The 17,022-nt window shown below is 29.5% G+C and overlaps 1 protein-coding gene across 1 annotated transcript in view; it reads right to left on the bottom strand.

Moving 5' to 3' along the window:
• Positions 1 to 719: 719 nt before the first annotated feature.
• The window catches only part of LOC119609610 (armadillo repeat-containing protein 8-like), a 63,788-nt gene continuing 47,485 nt past the window's right edge, over positions 720 to 17,022 (bottom strand). The window contains exon 3 of the mRNA XM_037964454.1: positions 720 to 996. Within this exon, the coding sequence (XP_037820382.1) occupies positions 757 to 996 (240 nt within the window). The 3' untranslated portion in view covers positions 720 to 756. The remainder of the gene's footprint in view (positions 997 to 17,022) is intronic.

Here is a 17,022-nt window from a genome sequence, read left to right as displayed (position 1 = left end):
GGATGATGTGGGCATGTCATGTAGGTTATTCTTTTAGTATTTCTATGAGATTCTACTCGTTTTCTTTTTGTTGTTATACTTTGCCAAATACTAGGTTCAGCATTGTTGTTATTATTTGCATTATTATTACTTATGTTTGCTGCTTCTGCTGTCTTCTCTCAAGTTTACCATCGCGATATAGCAATGTTGTTTTTATACAAAAGAATGCAATAATTTTTATGTGCATTCTTGCACTGTAATTGTTTTTGGATATTCAATGTTTTGTTTTGAAATCAATGTTTGTTATTGGTAATAAGTTGATCTATATTTGTTTTTGTTTAATTTTTAAGAAAAATTGTCACACTACGCCTGTTTGCGACCGCTTGTTGACAAGCGTTTTTTGAGAAATTTTAAATTTGTCTTCTCGTAGTTTTTAAATCTAAAAACATTTAAAATATCGAATTCGCGAAACCTTTCAGTCAAAGTGTCCAAAGGGAAAGGAAATACTTGTGGATATAATTCAGTTTCATTGATTTTAAAAAAATGTTTTGGATTTAACCATATATATTTAAAAGAAATAAGTATGTAAAGGTTTGGTTTAAAATAATTGATTATAAGCAGTATGCTTTAAAGTGGGTATGAGATCAATATACAATCATATGATCAACATACAAAAAATATATGCATGTATCAATATTGTACTTACCGCAATTAAAAGTCAATTAGTTTGTTTTTTCTGATGTGTTAGTTAATATAATAAACATATATTTATTAAAACTAGTTAAAAACTTCAGGGTACATTTTATTACATTTAATAACAATTTCTTTTAAAATTCTACAAACATAATCACTCTGTGGTTTTATAACAGAGAGGGATTTATATAACTCATCTAAACGTTTAAAAATAGTTTTGTAACAGTTGTCCGTGTATGCATTTATAAACCAACCGTCGCTACATTGCATTACAATATTTACAACGTATAAAGCAGCGTTCTGAAGTTTAGTTTCGGAGTTGAACTAAAAAAATAAATGTAAATATGTTATTATTTTTTATATATTATATTGCAAGTTCATATATTACACTGCGCAACACTAAAATGATCAAACATTTTTTTAACAAAAACTTTAATATTAACTGTTTAAAATACAGGTTGGAAAATTTTCAAAATGAATTGTCAAAGCCTAGCGCTTGTATTCATAAAAAAATTCTTATTTTGATTTAATACAATAGTTGAAGCACCCTTTAGTCTTAAAAACCATTAATGAAATTACGATATTCATAAACAAACAATAAATCTTCATTAACTATTGTTCTGTTTTTTGTTTAACTTGGCAACACTGTTCAATTTGGCTGTCATTTATGTGTTAGTGTTGCGTACAATTAGGATGACAAAATCGTTGATTCGGCTATTCTAATTTTATTTTATTTATTTTATTTATTTTTATTTTTTTTACAATAAAAACGAACTTCTAAGAAAATGAAATGTATACATATATGGATATAACAAATGTTTATCACAATTCTGTAACTTTTTGAACTTTCCTATCGATATCGTTAAATTACGAAAAATATCGTTTGAATTAATAACTTTTGTATTCTATATTTTAAGTTACCAAAATTTTCGTTTGGAAATATTAACAAGAATATAGTGTCAAATTATAAAAATGTTAAAATAAATTCTAAATTTTAATAAAAGAATTTTTTTTTAATTGTGTGAAAAATAAGTATTAAATGATACAAATATGATTGTATTATAAAATAAATCAATATTTAGTTTGTTCCCGAGTACCTGTGCTCTTTAACCCTTTCACGCACAAAAATAAACCGCTGGACTTTTAATGGATATGACTTCACCACACATTTTATTTTGACGTATATTGATCATTTTTGACGAAAAATGGAAAAAGTTTTTTCGAAAGATATCGCAGGATATTATCCTTTTTAGCATGTAGTGACATTAAATTCTAAAAATTAACTTATTTTTCTTTGGAAATAACCATTTACTGTAGCTGTGAACTCAAACTTACGCTCAAAATCGAGAAAAATTAAAAAAATCTTGGGACGCCGGTGTCCCGTATTCGTGAGAGAGTTAAAGGATTGATCTAAAACTAGTCCAAATGTAAGAAAATACATGCTCTATTTAATTTAACTTTGTCATGTGCGACATTAGGGTAGTCCCTTGCTAAAATTATGGGAGTACTCGATTCACATTATTATCCTATTAAATGCATGGATCGTGTACTCTTATAATGTTTGTAGGGGAGTAATTTTAGGATTACATAAATGGATCACGTACTCCAATAATTTGTGCAGGGTAAATGCATTAAAATTGAAAAATTATGAGATTTTTTCTGACTTTCTGTTTGATTTTGTTTATTTATCCAGTCCTCAAAGTATCACAGATGAAGTCTACAGGACATCTCTTTTTCATTGCCGAATTCTATTAATATTCCAATCCCATTGTGGTAGAATAGTTGAGGTACGGTGAACCACCGATGTAGTGATTTGCAATTTTTTTTTTTCGAAAATAAAAAGATGTGAAATTTGTAAATCCCGAGAAAATTTTGTTTTGTTTAAACTACAAATTTTGGTTCTAAGCAAGCTACTTTTTATTATTTAACTATCTAATTTTTAGATAACTTACCAACATTTTTGTTGAACTAATTTTGATTAGGTGCAGAAAAATGTATATTAATAGGGCAGATAGAAAACATTTTAATAGAATGATTTATTTATACACAGAACATACTCATGTCGAATTTTATCCGGATATAATCATTTAATAACGAATAAAGTGGTATTAAGTGATTTTCAGAAGTTAACCTTATATGGGAGCTGCGACAACTTATGGACCGGTCCGGAAAAAAATTCCGTATAATGATTTATGTATATATATATATATATATATATATATATATATATATATATATATATATATATATATATACAAAATATATACAAATATATACAAAATACACATTTATATCAAATTTTATACCTATAACTTTGATTGTCAATGTGCGTTAAGTAATTTTCGGAAATGATCCTTATAAGGGAGTTGTGACCAACTATGGACCGACCAGGAAACAATTTCGTATAATGATTAATATGCAAAAAAAATCAAGTCTTATTTTACTCCAATAGCTTTATTAATTAATAAAATATGCGCGTTTAGGTGATTTTGGGAAGTGGACTTTATATAGGAGCTATGAGCAATTAAGGGCCTATGCGGAAAAATTTCGTAGAGTGATTCATATGTACACAAAACATATGTTATCAAGATATCTTTATTTGATAATGAAATATGTGCGTTTAAGGGATTTTTTGAAGTGGACCTTATATAGGAACTATTACCAAATATGGACCGATCCAGAAAAATTTGGTAGAATGATTTATATGCTCACAAAACATATTCAAGTCGTACTTTATCCCGATAGCTTTATTATTCAAAGAAGATTTAAGTGATTTTCGTACGTGGACCTTATTTGGGAGCCTATCCGGAAAAAATAGAGTGATTCATATAAAGACAAAACATATTTAAGTCGAATTTTCTCAAGATAACTTTATTTGACAATGAAATATGTGCGTTTAAGTGATTTTCAGAAGAGATCCTTATACGGGAACTATGATCAATAATGGACCGATTGGGGAAAAAAGAGGTAGAATGATTTATATGTACACAAAACATATCCAAGACGAATTTTATACGTATATCTTTAGAATTCAATGAAATATATGCGTTTATGTGATTTTCGGAAGTAGACCTTATATGGGAGCTATGACCAATTATGGGCCTATTCGCGAAAAATTTCGCAGAGTTATTCATATTTAGACAAAACATGTTTGTGTCGAATTTTACCAAGACAGCTTTATTTGATAATGAAATATGTGCTTTTAAGTGATTTTCGTAAAGGGGCCTTATATGGGAGCTATGACCAATTATGGACCGATCCGTAAAAAATTTTGTACGTACACAAAACATATTCAAGTCGAATTTTATGCCTATAGCTTTAGAATTCAATGAAATATATGCGTTTAAGCAATTTTCGGAGCTATGAGCTATGACCAATTATGGGCCTATCCGGAAAAGATTTGGTAGAGTGATTCAGGTTTAGACAAAACATATTTGTGTCGACTAGTCCCAGCAAAATCTTTGCTTACAATGATTACCATTAAGTACTTTATTAATGACTTACTTTGTATGTAAAGTCTAAAAAAAATCAAAATAAAGAAACAAACAAACATAAAACAGTTACTTTTTCTTTTTTTCCTTTTTTTGTGCACACGATATCAAATATCTATTTTTAGACAAACAGAAAATAAAATAGTATTTGTGTGTGAAAATTATTTGACGCACAATAAAACAGCTAAGCAGTGGTGTAGTGAGTGGAGCATCCAACTGGCAGACGGAAGGTATTGAGTTCAACCCCAGTCTGTGTCGACTTTTTATTTTTATTTTTTCTTAAATATTCTATAAATAACTCTACTAAAAAAACAACTTATTTCCAACCAAATAATATTGACTTACTTTTGGAACATCTCAAACAAAAATAAGTACTTTTTCTAGTAGAATTGTAAGCACTTTACTCAATGAATTCTGGTGATTTTTCTAGTGAATTTGTAAGCAAATATTTTGCTGGGGTGTAATGGCCTAGTAGCCCACACTATTCAATAATTTGTATTTTATAAAAAATAATATTATATTATACTTTAAATAAATAAAAAAATAAATATTTGTGTCGAATTTTATCAAGATAGCTTTATTTGACAATGAAATATGTGCTTTTAAGTGATTTTCGGAAGTGGGCCTTATATGGGAGCTATGACCAATAATGGACCGATCCGTAAAAAATTTTGTAGAATGATTTGTACGTACATATTTAAGTCGAATTTTATCTCAATGGCTTTAGAATTCAATGAAATATACGCATTTAAGTGATTTTCGGAAGTGGACCTTATATGGGAGCTGTGACCAATTATGGTCCTATCCGGAAAAAATTTCGTAAAGTGATTCATGTTTTGACAAAACATATTTGTGTCGAATTTTATCGAGATAGCTTTATTTGACAATGAAATATGTTCTTTTAAACGATTTTCGGAAGTGGGCCTTATATAGGAGCTATGACCAATAATGGACCGATCCATAAAAAATTTTGTAGAATGATTTGTATGTACACGAAACATATTCAACTTGAATTTTATCACAATAGCTTTATTTTTCAATGAAATATGTGCGTTTAGGTCATTTACGGAAGTGGACCTTATATGGGAGGTGTGACCAATTGTGGACCGACTAAGATCTGCGTTGATATTATGATTTCTGTTCATTAGAGTGATTCAAGCTTGTATGAAGGAAAAAAAATTGTCTGACAGGCCGTCCCCCACTATAGAATTATTCTATGGGTTGTAAAACCATGTCATACAAAAATTAAGGCTGATTGAATAACGTTAACAGGTGCCGCAGGGGAAATATTGCTCAAATTTGGCCATTTAGTAATAAATTGTGTACTTTATTGTAAAGGAATCGTAATGTGCACAGAGTAAACATTTCGGAAAGATATAAAACACAAAAATTGCTTGAAAACTTTAAAAGTTATTGCAAATTCCCCAGGCCATTAACGTGTCTCACAGCACATAAATTCGAAATGTGACAAAAAAATTTACTTTTTTGGGATATATTCTAAAAAATCATTTTGTTACTTAAAATATATCTATAATTACTCGAATATTATTTTTTGCCCTTTCAAAAAAGTTTCATTTTTTTCAACGGCCGTTTCAATTCTCCAATTTCATTTTTTTTTAACTTTCAATAGGTAAGGCTATTAAACGGTAAAAATATTAGATCAATATTTCCCACAGTTTAGCTGTACCTGCGATTTGAACTCGGCGGATTTCGGGAAAATCGCATTTTTTTTTTTTTGTAATATTTTAGAGAATACGTATTAATTCTTTACTGTTGCACATTTTACATAAAATATTATCGAAGTATTATAGTCCAGATAATATAAAATATATATCCGACATATCGGACATTCTTAACCCATAAACTGTGGAGTTCAAAGGTCAAATTTTGCAATATTTGGCCATTTTTAGTGTACCATATCGAAATAATATTTATTTGTCGGCCATATTTACCAAAAATGACTGGAATTTATCGTATATAGTCCGATATTTAAAATAGAATGAAAAAAAGGTAGATTAACCCTTTAGGGCACTTGGGAATAATTTAACACCAAAGTTCAAAAATTCGATAAAACACTATCTATTTGAATAACGCTATATATAATTAGAGGAATAACAGGAATAAATCAAAAAATTCTATATTAAGTATAAAAAATTGTACTTTAACCCTTTTTGACTATGGAGTAAACTTGAGGTGCACATTTTTAAAAGAAATATTTTATTTTTAAAGCTGATAATTTACGTAATCCTTTTTACGGTCGATTTTCAATGTAATATGTCTAAAAATACAAACTTTATATGGTCAAAAAGGGTTAATTTATAAGTTTTTATACTTAATATAGAATTTTTTGCTTTATTTCTGTTATTCCTTTAATTATATAGAGCAGTGGTGGGCAGACACATACTATCAAGTACATATTGTGTGTTTTAAGCAGAGAACCGTATTCAAATCAACATTTAGTATTAGTACACTGTAAAAAGTTGTTCAGAAACAAAATAAAATACTTTGCGTGCAAATACACCATTAATGTGCATAATCATACATTAATAAATTATTTTAATAATTTTTTTCAATAAAGCGCGGAAAAATAAAATGTAATTTCATGAAAAACTGAATATTTTTATAAATAATGAATATAATCTATAAAAATTTATAATTCTCTTTCATTTTTTAATGTTTTTTTTTTATAATTAAACAATTATTTTTGACCATTTATATTTTTTATAAAAAAACAATTTTCCCAATTAACATCAAACATTTTGCTATGTGTATTAAAAGAAACATAACATGTATTAAAAATTTCGCAACAACAAAACAACAAACAAGTTTTCATTTCATTTAAACACAGACACACCAATACACGCAAGCTTATTGTGTACGTGTGCCAACGAAGCGTCAGCAGAATTTTCAGGCCTATACACACGAGCATTCGAATCGCAATTCTGCTCTTGACTGATATAGAGCACTAGCTATACCCAGTGTGCTTTGCTACCCTAAAATCAATGTATATAAAAAAACACTTTACGATTTTGAAGATCCTAAATGTAATAGTTTTCCAGATATACATTTTTTACATTTTGGGGATGTCACTCAAATTATTGCTAGTTCACCAATTTTTCCAAACGTTAATTTAGATTTTAATGAAACCTATGAAAAAATTAAATAATGAAGCAGTTTATTTATTCATTTTTCTTAACTTCAAACATCCATAATATCATTTCATTGTTTAAATTTAACTTTCCATGTTTATTTTTGAATTTAACTGATTTTAGTCAAATGCAACTATGTAATTTTGTTTTTATACAACTCTGTTTGTCTGATCACAATTTATTTAATTTAACGTATACTTTTCAAACTTACCGGACTTTATAAAATGCAACTCTATGATTTCTTTGTTATTACACTTTTATACAACCATGTTCTTGTATTATGATCACTACTTATAATTTACAACAATGTATTGAAAAGGGTATAAAAGCACCAAGTGCCCAAGTGCCTTAAAGGGTTAATCTACCTTTTTTCATTCTATTTTAAATATCGGACTATATACGATAAATTCCAGTAATTTTTGGTAAAGATGGCCGGCAAATAAATATTATTTCGATATGGTACACTAAGAATTCCCAAATATTGCAAAATTTGACCTTTGATCTCTAAAGTTTATGGGTTAAGAATGTGCGATTTTAATAAAACTTCGGATATAAATTTTATATTATCTAGACTATAATACTCTGATAATACTTTATTTAAAATATGCATCAGTAAAGAGTTAATACGTATTCTCTAAAATATTACAAATAAATGCGATTTTCCCGAAATCCGCCGAGTTAAAATCGCAGGTACAGCTAAACTGTAAGAAATATTGATATAATTTTATTACCGTTTAATAGCCTATTGTCCCTAAATCCATATGAGATCTCCTAAAGATTTTGAAATTTGTTTAACAAAGATTCAAAAACTTAGATTGGAGATTTGAAACGGCCGTTGAAAAAATCAAACTTTTTTGACCATAACTGAGAAGAAGTTTACGTTATCTTATAAGGGCAAAAACTAATATTCAAGTAATTATAGATATATTTTAAGTAACAAAATGATTTTGTTAGAATATATTCCAAAAAAGTAAATTTTTTTGTCACATTTCGAATTCATGTGCTGTGGGACACGTTAATGGCCTGGGGAATTTGCAATAATTTTTAAAGTTTTCAAGCAATTTTTATCTTTCCGAAATGCTTACTCTGTGCACATTATGATTCCTTTACAATAAAGTTCAATATTTATTACTAAATGGCCAAATTTGAGCAAAAACTGAAAAAAATCGATATTTTCGCGTTTACAACCCAAAGAACAAAATTCTAGAGGGGGGACGGCAAAATTCGCAACTTCGTTTTTTGGAGCACTCTACTGTTCATATTATATTTGCATGTACAAAATTTTGTGTTGATAGCGATATATTTGAGGGAGTTATTAATGATAAACTAATTTCCGGGAATATATACCTTTGTATGGGGGTATGGGAAATATTGGATCGATTGTAAAGATTTTGCTCATAATTGATCACTTTCCTGAAAAATAATGTGTGACAAAATTCATCAAAATATCTTTGGTAGTTTCTGAGAAAACTTCAAAAGAATTAGGAAAAAAACGTAATTTTTTTCGAGGTGGTCTGAAATTTTTACTCATAACTTTTTACGTTGTGAACCATTTTCAATACAAAACTGCTTAAGATAATAATAAATATTTCGGGTGAATTTGGTTGATTTCCTTTGCTTAGTTTTAACGTGAGCGTGTTTTACACAGACAGACGGACATAGCTAAATCGACTCAGAATTTCATAAGGACCCAGAATATATATACTTTGTTGGGTCTTAGTTGACTATTTCTTGGTGTTACGAACGGAACGACAAACTTATATATACCCTCTATCACCACTGATGGTGGTGTGGTGAAGGGTATAAAAAGTGCTGTTAGACATTCCGAACGTCGTTATAATTTCAATCTATCAAATTCTTTATTTTTAGTTTCTTCAAATTCTTATTAATATTGTTAATTCACAAACAAAATAAAATTATAATTTTAGTTAAACATTTTTAGTAAAAGTTTTGATTAAAACTCAGTGTTCAAAAATATTCATGTACGAACACTTAAATTGATACATTCGTAATAAATAGACGTGAATGAAATTTGCAATTTCTGTTTTTTATGTTCAAATTCTGAAATGAGAAGTTAATTTTTCTTTTATTTTAAGCACACATAAATTATATAAATGTAAAGTAAAATCTGTTTTGTCTTTCCGTACATGAGTGGATAATAACACAACAAAAATTCTTTTTTTCATTTACATGAGCGTCACTGAGAAATGAAAGAATATTTGGTACTTTGTTAAAACTTTAAGAAAAATATATAATTAAAATTTTAATAGAAACTGATTTCATCCCAAAATAAATTTTAGTTTTTATTGTATTATACGCAATTAATATACCTATCCAATGAAATAGATATTTCTTTATAGGAGATATTCATAACTATACAAAATAAATTAAATTTTAAAACTTCGTGCTTAATAAATTTGTTAAAAATTAACACCGTAACAATTATCTTTACGTTTTAACAAGAACTTTTAAGTTGTCGTTACTTCACCTATACTTATTGTGAACTACCGACATTTTTTAACGAATAAAATTGTTAATTTTTTTTCATTTTATTTATCCTTTATTGAATCTTTCTTATATAGAAATTTACAATAACACGGTGTGACAAAATTGCAAAAAATCAATACACTCATCGCGAGACCTAGTGAAGTTGGTAGGTCTAGTAGAGTGGATTACAGTACCATTTTTAGAATCTTCATTATACCATAAAAATCGTAAGATATTGGAAAAAAACGTTTTTTGTTGACTAGACAGCCCAAAAAATTATATCTCAAAATTTTCTTAACCGATTTAATATTTTTCAACTGTTTTGGAACGAGTTTCCTTTGCACTTTTCAAAAAGTACACACACTTTTATATTTATTAAGGAAATGTGTAAAAAAATATTTATATCTAAATACAAATTTTTATATTTTTTTCAATTTACGTTTCACGATCATTTTTGACCCACACTTTATTAGAAAACATATTTTTTAAATATTTTTTTTATTTTAGCCCATATTTATATGAATAAAATAAGATATGAAACGTTGAAAAACCCTTAATTGCACACAAATTGAGGACTATATCGCTAAAGTGATTATAAACAAACATTTTTGTAGATGCCAGAATGAGCTTATAAAGAAAATCGTATATACCAATTTTTCGTGAATATAAAAAAAATTTTAATTCGTGTTTATTAAAGAAATAAATATTATTTTTATAAATACATTAAATTTAAAAAATCAATAATTTTAGTCTGTGTTAGCTTGGAGATGTTAGTTACAGTTGTATCTTCTATTTTTTTTTTTTTTTCAAATAAAAAATATGAATTTATATCCGGCTCTAAGCAAAAATGTCGCAAAATATCTACTGCATTTACAATTTTTTTTATCTTCTTTAACAAAAACTTCTTCATTTGGATCGTTGCAGTTAATTTACGATACATTTTTTTTTGTTGTAGTAGTGGTTTGCGATTTTGAAAACTAGTTTTTTAGAAAAAAAATTCGTGTGTTGCAATATCGTGAAGTTTTTTCATATAACATGACTTTTAATAGCCACGGGTAGATGGTATATATGTGAAAAGTGCTTATATCAAAAATGGACTATAAAGTAATCTTTTTATATGAAGTTGATCGACAGAGACATTTAAATCTAATAAAATTGACAATATAACTAATATGACTATAACAGTGATGACTATAAACGAAAACTACTGTATAAGCTTCATTATTCAAATTGATAATTTACTTTAGAAATGAGGGATTTGGTAAATTTTTGTTTTTACGAAAAAAAAAATTATATTTCTGTAAGTTTTTATCTGATTTCAACGTTTCATATCTTATTTTATTCATAAAATATGGACTAAAATAAAATAAATATTTAAAAAATATGTTTTCAAATAAAGTGTGGGTCAAAAATGATACTGAATTGTAATAAAAAATTAAAAAAATAAAAAATTATATTTAGATCTAAATATTTAATATATTTCATTAAAAAATATAAAAGTGTGTGTACTTTTTAAAAAGGACAAAGGAAACTCTTTTCATAACAGTTGAAAAATATTAAATCGGTTAAGCAAATTTTGAGATATAATTTTTTTGGTCTGTCTAGTCAACAAAAAGCGTTTTTTTATCTTTCGATTTTTAGGGTATATTGAAGATTCTAAAAATGGTAAATGATCTACTCATCTAGGTCTATAAAAAGCATTATATCGCGTAATGAGTGCTTTGAGTGTCACACAGTGTAATTATTTAAATCTTAACCTAAACTATAACTAACTTTGTTATTGCCGCTGCAATTTTAACAAAAGTTCTCGATAATTTGATTATCTGGCAAATTCCAATGTTTCCGTTCTTCTCAGTAGTCTATGACCCTTAAATGACAGCAACTCCCTGGCAAGGGGATTTGAGTGATCAATTAGATTCGACAGGTGGGTTAAACAAGAGAGTTTGATCTCCTCGCGTATTATTGGACATTGAGATCCCTATGAATATTAATATTGTTCCAATCCAATGTTTCCGTTCAGTCGTCTATGACCTTCAAATGCCAGCAACTACATGGCAAGCGGATTTTGGTGATCATTTAGTTTAGATCCCTATGAATATTACTATTGCGAATGTACCACGGGGCACCTGTTATTGACCTTAACAGTGCTGACTGCTTTCTTTGTAATTTTTCAACATTAGATGAGGAGGCTGTTCCCCACAGTTGAATGCCGTATAGCCATATCGGTTTTATAACTGTTTTGTACAAAAGCATTTTGTACTCCAAGTCTAGAGCAGACCGTGGTCCAATTAGCCAGTACATTTGAACTGACTTTAATTTTATTTGTGTAACCTTGGCTTCAATGTGGTGAGTCCATGTAAAGCGACGATCAAGGTGGATACCAAGATTTATCACATGGCTTTGTTCAGGAATTTTAATATTGTTTATCTGTACGGGAGGACAATTTTTCCGTCTTAAAGTAAATGTAACGTGGGTACATTTTGTTGCACTGACTTTTATTTTCCATTTGACCAGCCACTTCTCCAATTCGCCGATGTAAAACTGGAGTTGTTCAGAAGCTATTGAAAGGTTATCATGTGGTATCATCCACAAATATAGATGTATGAGTCAGTGCGCTCGTTGGCATATCTGCAGTATATAAAATATATAGGAATGGACCGAGAATACTTCCCTGGGGTAGTCGGTAGCAGATATTTTACGACGTGAAGAGATCACATCTTTAGAACTGATTTGAAAAGATCTTTCATATATGTAATTTTTAAGCAGTTTATGAACATTCGCAGGTAGTAATGTGATAATTTTGTGTTTTAGTCCATCGTGTCAGACTTTATCGAAAGCTTGAGAAATATCTATGAATAATGCTGAGCAATATTGCTTGCTCTCGAAGGCCTTCCGTATAAGAGTAGTTATTCGATGTACTTGTTCGAAAGTGTTGTGCTTTCTTCTGAAACCAAACTGATGCATAATGCAATTATCGTTAAGGTGTACAATAAGGCTTTCAAGCAATAACTTTTCAAAAAGTTTTGAGAATACAGACAACAGGCTAATGGGACGGTATGATGTCACTTGAGTGACATCTTTCCCCGGTTTTGGTATCATAACAATTTCGGATACTTTCCATGAGGTAGGGAAATATCCAATACGTAGCATCGTATTTTTATCTATACTAGATGATGTTCTTGCCTTTAGACCTTTGATTGTCGTCTTCACGGTAGAGAACCGGAATTTTATTGAGCGTGGAACCACAATAGGGAATTGCATATGTTTAAAAGCTATCCAGAGACTATATTCTAAATTTTTGAGATAATTTCTCAGAATAGATACCTTATTATTTTTTAAGGCGACATGAAGTTTTCTTTGGCACTGATTAAGTTTAACATTTATGTTTGGAGATCGCGCTTGTTGCCATTGACGTCTGAGTATTCTCTTTTCTTTAATAAGAGTCTCACAAGGTGACTGGGGGTGTAGGCTCTTTGACAGCAACTTGTAAGATAACCGTAAATATATCGACAGCGGATTATATTTCATGGCAATTTTTCAATGAAATGTTTTGTGGCAAGTGTGAGCTAACATATATTTTATACTTTAACCAGTTCGTCTTCTTGTTAGGAAAACAAGAACAAAAGTTTTCCAATTTATTTGGGGTTTCTAATAACGTTAAATCTGTAGGCGAGTGGTCTGACGAGAGGTCCGATGAAGGGATCACTGAAATAAATTCTCGTTTTATATTTTTGATTACAGCAAAGTCAATTAGATCGGAAATCTTATTGAGGTCTGTAGGCCAATAGGTAGATTGGCCACTAGATATGGCATCTAGTCTGCTATGCGATATTGCTTCTAGCAATTGTCTGCCTTTGGAAGTAATGAGGCGAGAGCCCCAAAATGTATGTTTTGCATTTTAACCAACAGCTGCTATGAATCTTGGGCCAAGAGTTTTTTAATTATTCGAGAAACTGCTCTCGATTAACATTATACCTAGGGGGACAATATATTGGAGATATTGTAACTCTACTATCATTTATATTTATAGAGGTGGCCTGGATATGGTCCTTTTTGTATTCTGGCATTGGGAAATATCTAATATTTTTTTTCACTAAAACGGATGTTCCACCACAGGCTGTGCAACTAAGATGTTTTGTATCGTAAGTGTAGTATGCGGTAATTCTGAAACAATTCTTTCGGGTAAAGTGTGTTTCAGAGGCGAGTAGTACGTCAATTTCCTGAAGTAGCAGGAATTGTTCTACTTCATTCTTGTATTGGCTAAGACCAATATAGGGAATTCATTTTTTATTTAGCAGGATCTTTATAAGCATGCTTTGATTCTGCATTAATTGTTGAAACATATTTTGCATATTTGCCATGAAACTGTTCATGGTTTGAATTATATTCTCAATAAAGCTTTGAGAATTTGTTTCGGGTGCGGGTACATTATTACATTATTTTTATTATTTGTTTACATTTGGGCAACGGAACCCTCTTTTGTCGTATTGGCATACGATTTATTTTGACTACTATTATTAGGAAAACTTGGGAAGTTTTATATTAAGCATATAAGCTTTATATTGAGTATATAAAGGTCTCCTGGCCCTATTTGATTTATGGATGTGTAGATATGTATACTGGACATAAGTGATAGTTAGCAGTGTGATTTTGACCATAGTTACTGCATTTTCATTTATTGTTATCTGTTTTTGGGTGGGGACAATCTTGGCTTTTATGGATGTCTCCGCACCTCACACAAACAGATGGTAATTGACAGAAAGTTCTGATGTGACCGAACTCTTGTCTATGTAGGCATTGAGGAGGACCTCTGCGCTTAATGGGTCACTGTACAGTTATTTTGTGATTAAGAAGATATTTTAAACTGTTTATTGGATGAGTATCACCCTTTTTCTTCAATTGTGAAGAGGTAATTTCAACTTTAAACATTGGCTGAGGAATTTTGTCCTTGTTAAATATATTTATATATTATTTTATATATTATTCTGAATAAGTTTGTATTTTTGTTTCCTGAATGTTTCCTTTGCGTAGAGAGACTACGTGAAAATTTTCTTTGCCTACAAGGTGGGATAACTTATTAACCAATATATTGGTGGTAGGTTCGTGCAAATAGACGGGAGGTGGCTTGTGGTCTTTTAAAGGAATAGATGGTACTTTTTCACTTTCTTGATTATCAAATAGTGCAAAAAGATCTTGACTTACCGAATTTGTTTTCGCCTGTTTTGGATTTGGTTCCAATGGTTCCTAGGACTGGACTTACGTTTTGTATAAGTGACTATTTTCATCAACCATTTACTCAGTTGTTGGTTTTTTTATTATACCCTTCACCTTCGTGAGAAGTTTGTTTTTCTTTCATAATTTAAAAATATTAATTTTGTGACCTCATAATGAACAAATACAATTTGTAACTCCGTATAGGTATCGAAGTCGGTTTAGCAATGTCCGTCTGTCCGTCTTTAGTTAAGTTTGTTTTCAAATGTCGGTTTGTCTGCCTGTCCGTCTGTATGTTTGTTGAAATCAATTTTCTGAAGACCTCAGATATCTTCTGTCAGACATGCTTTCGAGAAGTTTCCTATTTAAAATCAGCAAAATCGTTTCATGAATATCGGCGATATGAGCAAAAATCCAGAGAGGCAGAGATTATAAACAAGCAACAACTCACGTAATTATACGGTAAATTTTGTTATTAGAATTACTTGTTTATAAAAACAATGCAAAGAAAGAACAACAATTACGAATGAAGCAGTTTGTTGTTATTAATTAGAAACCAGAGACTGAAAATAACGGGTCCACTTCGGTTTTATAAGGTTATTTGCAGTGATCACCATTTAAAATTGTCTTTTTGCAGTTTATCACTGAGAGAAACTTTATGATTTTTTTTGATAAGTGGTTGAGAAAAACAGAAGAGAAAAACAAAATAACTCGCTACAATTGATTTTTATTTTCCAAACATTTTTTAAAAGGTCTGTTTATGATCTTTATTCTTAAAAGCGAAACAATAAATCACAAATGTAAATGCATGAATAGCACACACATACACTCCAACTATCTTCACAAATCATAGCAAACAACAACAATTTACTCTCCCACTCTCATATAAGAAAGAGAAAACAGAGAATAGAAAAACCTAGTGATCAGCCAAAAACATAAATAACGAAACTAGTAAAGGTTATACTAAAAAATTTAAGTAAAAACCATTTTATTCTGAGTGATTTATTTAAAAAAACAAAAATAAATCACAATTCAATTACTTTGGTTATGTGGCCGAGTTATTTTCAGTCTCTGCTAGAAACATTAAATTAAGTATGTAGAGCCCGTATTAAGTGAGCAGACAAGGGTCCCCTTTTAAAGATTCTCATTTACTCCAAGCTCTTAATTTCATGATTTTAGGTTCAATTTAATAGAAAACTCAAAAAGTACCAGCCGATGGACGGTACTATATATTTTCCTGCTTCTATGTTCGATATTATAGAAAATTCAAAAATACCTTATGGAAAACGAAAAAGCATCAAGGGGTCCCCTTTTATAGATTCTCATTTACTCCAAGCTCTTAATTTCATGATTTTAGGTTCAATTTAATAGAAAACTCAAAAAGTACCAGTCGAAGGACGATAAAGTTTATTTATTTATTTATAGCCTATGGAATATAATCCTTACAGGCAATTAACAATTAATAATAATAATCAAATATACAATAATAGAAAACATTTAAAAAATTATGAATTTAGAAAAGTAATTATGTTGTTTTTAACTGTATTACTACTTAAAGAAAAATCAATCAGCATGTAAAATTTATTAAATTCAATACACATTCTTCTCACTGGATCAGCATTGGCGTAGTTCGCTTTAAAAAATTTCACCGATAAGGGAACAAAATGACGTGATGGACGACGAGGTACATTAAATGAAATATTTTGGATTAGAAAACCGCAACTTACATTCCCATTGATTATGTTGAAAATAAATGATATATTTAACATTGATCTTCGGCTCTTAAGGGTTGGAAGTTTAATCAACGCCAGCCTAGCAGAATATGAGGGAAGATTTATTAGGTTGAAGTTCAATTCACGAAGATAAAAGAGCAGGAACTGCTTTTGTACAGATTCAATAACGTCTGAATATTTTTATATATAGGGTCCCATATTACAGATCCGTATTCTAGGATAGGCCTTACAAGGGATGTGTAAAGAGATTTAGTGGCATAAGGATGGTTGAACTCTTTA

This window comes from Lucilia sericata, unplaced genomic scaffold (genome assembly GCF_015586225.1).
Source record: "Lucilia sericata isolate MDLA Ls3-8-SP2 unplaced genomic scaffold, ASM1558622v1 Contig001016F_arrow, whole genome shotgun sequence".
Lineage (NCBI taxonomy): Eukaryota > Metazoa > Arthropoda > Insecta > Diptera > Calliphoridae > Lucilia > Lucilia sericata.
Note: the sequence above shows the minus strand (reverse complement) of the source record. Positions and strands in the feature narration are given on the sequence as shown.